General features: G+C 38.2%; 1 protein-coding gene across 1 annotated transcript; it reads left to right on the top strand.

Annotated features, from left to right (window-relative positions):
- Window positions 1–2,814: 2,814 nt before the first annotated feature.
- IL5 (interleukin 5) lies at window positions 2,815–4,372 on the top strand. The gene is made up of 4 exons (XM_058548740.1): window positions 2,815–2,958; window positions 3,159–3,191; window positions 4,032–4,160; window positions 4,268–4,372. Exons 1-4 carry the CDS (start codon window positions 2,815–2,817, stop codon window positions 4,370–4,372), a joined length of 411 nt encoding a protein of 136 aa, XP_058404723.1.
- Window positions 4,373–5,375: the final 1,003 nt, after the last annotated feature.

Raw genomic sequence — 5,375 nt, 5'->3', positions numbered from 1 at the left:
TGATAATATTACAAGAAATATAATTTTGTACACCCGTGTTCATAGCAGCATTATTCACAATAGCCAAAAGATGGAAGCAACCCAAATGTCCAATGATGGATGAATGGATAAACAAAATGTGGTATATTCATACAATGGAATATTACAGGAAATTCTGTCACATGCTACAACATGGAAGAAACTTGAAGATATTATGCTAAGTGAAATAAACTAGTCACAAAAATACAAATACTGTATGAGTTACCTAGAGTAGTCAAATTCATACAGACAGAAAGTAGAAGTATGGTTGCCAGGGGCTGGGGGAAGGGGGGCAACGGGGAGTTGTTAATAGGTATAGAGTTTCAGTTTTACAAGATGAAAAGAATTCTGGAGATGGGTTACACAACATTGTGTATGTACTTAACACTACTGAACTGTATACTTAAAAATGGTTAAGATGTTAAATTTTATGTTATGTGTATTTTACCACATTAAAATTTTTAAAAAGAAATGTAACTTTGAATACGAGGTCTTTTTTTAATAACTAGCCCTCCAGTACGGACCCACAGTTATACTATAACTCAAAGGCTGCAAAATGGTACCCTATACCAGTTTTTAAAAATATGAATTGCCAACATTTAAAAATCAGGAGATTATACATAATAATCAGGATTTCTGGCTTCTTTGAAAAATTGGATGATCTGGCAACATAAGCCCCAGGGTGTCACATGGCAACAATCAGCTGGAACTGAGTAGCACCTGCCAGCTTTAGACAGGTCGTGCCTAATGCAGTTTACAGTAGCCCCACCATCTTCGTTGTGTTACGCCTCGCCCATTTCACTCATTTTCATAGCCAGGCAGTATGACTCCCCTAAAAACAGCAAGTGGTTGGTGAGTTTTCTCCTCCTTAATGAAAGCTAATACAGTGGTATCTCAATTCTCCACCACCTAGATTGCCTGTGCAGCCCTATAATAGAAGTTAAAAAGTCAGAACATTGTGTATTTAAGGTACTAAAATAATAAGTCACTTGGCAATTTCTCTAAAACTTTCATCTAAGCCCCCGCTTTCTCAGTATAGCCCAAAGGAGTCCAAGGAGAACCAGAGCAAACTCTCATATGAAATCCTCTTGGGAGAGAAGGCTCCTGCCAGAACTCAGCTTTGGTTCTGAGAGCACCATTTTAAGATCACCTTGATCCAAGTCTATTGTGATTCCTACCTCACTACTGAAGTGAGCCAGTATCTCTCCTGCAGTCTCAAGGAAAAGGTCTTTCAAGTGTTCAAATCAGACATGTCTAACCAAGAGTCCAAAACTTTAGCACAAACAAAACCAGACATGGAACAGGAAGGCTGCCACTATTTTTATCCTACCCATGCAGAGCTGTGATTACATGCATGTAAAGGGCATGTCTACTTCCCTGCTGCCTCTGCTTCTCACACAGAACTCTATCCAGCTTTGGAAAGGGGTTCTAGATAGTAATTTGTGTTTGGTACCATCTGTCCTAGATGCTCAAGATAATCCTAAAGTTGGGCTTCCAGGTCACCAACACAGAACCACTTTGGGATGCTCACTGAAACCCTCCATCAAAAACAATGGCTTACATCTCTATTATGTGTGCTCAGGCCAGGGAAGAATGAAGTGTGTGGTCTAGAAGAGGGTCTCATTTGCTCCCTTCTGGGATTACAGGTCTGAGCCTAAGGAATACTGATTCCCCTGATTACACATATTCATAGGTGGTTCACCCAGGGTGCGAAAGGACACCTCCACCTTTGTGGGATGTGAAGGAGAGGCCGTGCACATATGTTATGTGGCTGTGATGGATATTTATTGGTTGCCTTCCCAGCATCCACGTCCCTCTTAGTACTACCTAGGACTCCTAATTTTTCAGGTATGCAGTTTGGATGAGATGAAGCCCACCTCCAGCTCCAGGGAGAGCCAATCAATATATCTCATACCTCTGGCCACAGTTCAAGGATGAACATGTGATCCCTTGTCACAAGGAGGCCAAATTCTAGGACTTCTGATTGAGCAACCAGAAAAGCACAATTTGCTTTCTCCTGCTGCTCATGAACAGAATACATATGGATCCAGGAGTTTTGACATCACCTTGAGACCACAGTGGGAGAGCTGCCTGAGAATGCAGCCAAGGAAGAGTCACTGAGGCAAGCAAGATATAAAGGAGCCTCCACCCTCAACCATTTGGTTATATGAGCTAATAAATTCCCTGTCTGGCTTCAACCAGTTTGGGTTAGGTTTTTGGTCACTGGCAACAGAAAGGATCCTAATCGAGATCCCAATGAACACAACTTGACCCTGCTAAGTTTTGATGGTCTCTGCTCTAATCACCATCTTCCCACCAGTACTTTTAATTCCTTTAAAGACAGATCAATCCAGCTACAACCATGATAGAATTTAACCGACCTGAAAAGAAAAACCATTCCCAATATTTACGTATTTTAACATAAAATCCTATTTAGTGGTTTATATTATACTTCTCCTTTTTATACACATCTTTTAAGAGGAAATTCAATCTTCTGAACTTTAAGAAATGTAAATGTGGGGCAATGATGTGTCAGCCTAAGATTTTCTTTTGTAATAGGAAATGTTTTTAAAGGGGGAAAAATAGAGATTTTTATTATTATTAAAAGATAAAAGTAAAATTATTTGTTAAGATACAAGGCATTGGAAACATTTACTTTCCTGATATGCCATTATTAAGCATTCTCTATCTGATTGTTAGAAATTATTCATTTCCTCAAAGAGAGAATAAATTGTCTGGGGATGCAATCTCATACTATGCACTTTGCCCAAGGCAAACGCTGAACATTGCAGAACCATGAGAATGCTTCTGCATTTGAGTGTGCTAGCTTTTGGAGCTGCCTACGTTTGTGTCATTGCTGTAGAAAGTCCCATGAATAGACTGGTGGCAGAGACCTTGACACTGCTCTCCACTCATCGAACTCTGCTGATAGGCGATGGGGTAATTTTCTTTTTGATTCCTACAGTCTTTAAAATGAATAGGTAATCATTTGTGGTGATTAATTTTTAAAGATCTGTTATTAATGTAATTGTAAGAATGTTAGTATATATAATTGATAACCATATCACTAGCAAGCTTTTTATTAAAAGTTATGAGTGCTAGAGTGCTTTAAAAATGAATGTATTTCCTTTCCTTTTCAGAACCTGATGATTCCTACTCCTGAACATAAAAATGTAAGTTAAATTATGATTCAATAAAGTGATTGCATGAACAATTAAATTTCATACTTAAACTACAAATCATTAGTTATCATTGGAACTATTTAATTTTCTCTATTTTCTTTTTATGTGTGTGGATGTGAATATATGTACTTATAAATATTAGGAATGACTATACAACAAGTAGATCATGCCCTTTGTTGATGTTGTGAGTTTTCCGTCTCAAAGAATCTCGTGTCAGGCATTCTTTCCAGAAGAATTCCACACTGAGTGAGAGATGCCTCCTAGTCTCCATTCAACTCTGTCTATGGCTTTCCTCACCTGAGTGTCTTTCTTAAAGTATTAGCAACTTACAGTGATATTTTTAGAATCATGGTCAGTAGACATTAAAATATACAATGAATGCCCTATCATAATAGTCATTTCCACATATTTAAATGACTATGGCTATGTAATGGAATTATATACATTTGTAGTATGTCATGGTCATATTAAAATGTAAAACATATGAGTTAATTAGCCTAAATAGATTATACCAGCTAAAACTAGAAAAGGAAACTCTGATGTGAGGTCAATCAGTAACGTAGTTGCATTACACTTCCTAAACATTTTATTTTTGGTTAAGTACTTAATTTGTATCATTTATAAAACTCCTCAGTAATTATATAAACTTCATTTACTTTTGGAAATTATATCTCAGCATGAGGTGGTTTACCACCTGGAAAAGTAACAAGTCAAAATACTCTTTGGAGAAGGGAACTCATGTAAATACCACAAAACAAAGTCTAACTTTTTCGACCAAATTTTTATGCCCTGTTTTGACTATTCACATTTTTAAAAATCTTCCTCATTTAGCACCAGCTATGCATTGAAGAAATCTTTCAGGGGATAGACACATTGAAGAATCAAACTGCACAAGCGGATGGTGTGGAAAAACTATTCCAAAATTTGTCTTTAATAAAAGAATACATAGACCTCCAAAAAGTAAGTTAAAAACATTTAGCAGAAACTTAAGTATATTTGTCTGGCTGTCCGTATTTTTACAGGAATTGACAGTTTCCTATAGCACCTTTTCTTTGTTCTTTTCACAGAAAAAGTGTGGAGGAGAAAGATGGAGAGTAAAACAATTCCTAGACTACCTGCAAGTGTTTCTTGGCGTAATAAACACTGAGTGGACCACGGAAAGTTCAGACTAAACTGGCTTATTGTAGTCAAAGATGTTGGAGGAGGAGAGGATGTTTTATTGCAATGAGAATGAGGGCCAATCAAGGGTGCAGTCTTAATGTTCAGTGTAATTAAACTTCAGAGGCAAAGTAAATATTTTAGGGATACTGCTACTTTCCCGCTTCACACAGGCAGAAAGCATAGAAATAAAATATTTGAGATATATTTCAGATAGCAGAATCATTTTTAAGTATTTTCTTCCGGCTCGCTCAAGGCAAAACAGATATATGCTTTTATCTTATTTAATGTAACATTCTGTAAAATGTCTGTTAACTTATTATTTATGAAATGATTAAGAATTTGGAAATTTAATATTTATTTCATGTTAGGCTATGTTACAATAAAATTAAAATAGACAATTCTGGTTCAATTTGTTGCTGACCTTTGTCTCTTACTCTTGAAGTGAGCACAGGCTGTGTGAGAACATGCCGAGTTTGGAGGGAGGGTCTGCATGTGTGCCAGCTGAGCATGGCCATCTCCCTGGTGGCAGATGTCACAGGGTTGCCTGGCATACCATGGGTGGAAGTGATGCAGCCGGACTTAGTGGGCAGCAGGGACACGGGCAGGGGCTGAGCCTGGTTTCCTCTCCACGATATATCCAGAACCTAGGATGGTGCAAGTTAAATGGTAGGTGATGAATGCATGAGTAAATCAATGAATGAATGTATGAATGAATGAAAGGGCCTTCTAGGACTGATCATAGAATTAAAATGAATTTCAAGGCTTCCCCTCGGAGGAGGGCAGTGTAGGTATCTGTCACTAAGTCTCTTCACAGCCTATGAGAAGAATTTGGCAGACTAATCCCACTGTTAGTTCAGGGAAGGAGCCAGGAACCCTCTTTGCGGAGCCCAGAGCACTGTGATTTGGGGGAGTTCTCACCTCACGGGACATTGTGGCATAACAAAAGGAGCAGAGAAGTGCTAGTAGGCAGTTGTATTGGGAAGGCTGAGTCCTAGACGTGCCCACCATCCTGTA

Source organism: Diceros bicornis, chromosome 1, assembly GCF_020826845.1.
Source record: "Diceros bicornis minor isolate mBicDic1 chromosome 1, mDicBic1.mat.cur, whole genome shotgun sequence".
Classification (NCBI taxonomy): Eukaryota; Metazoa; Chordata; class Mammalia; order Perissodactyla; family Rhinocerotidae; genus Diceros; species Diceros bicornis.
The sequence above is the reverse complement of the archived record's forward strand: the minus strand, read 5'-3'. Positions and strand labels throughout refer to the sequence as shown.

Coding starts and splice junctions, on each gene's coding strand:
- IL5 (XM_058548740.1), top strand. CDS start 2,815: ATGAGAATGCTTCTGCATTTGAGTGTGCTAGCTTTTGGAGCTGCCTAC. Junction 3,192..4,031: donor CTACTCCTGAACATAAAAAT/GTAAGTTAAATT, acceptor TTCCTCATTTAG/CACCAGCTATGCATTGAAGA. Junction 4,161..4,267: donor AATACATAGACCTCCAAAAA/GTAAGTTAAAAA, acceptor TTCTTTTCACAG/AAAAAGTGTGGAGGAGAAAG.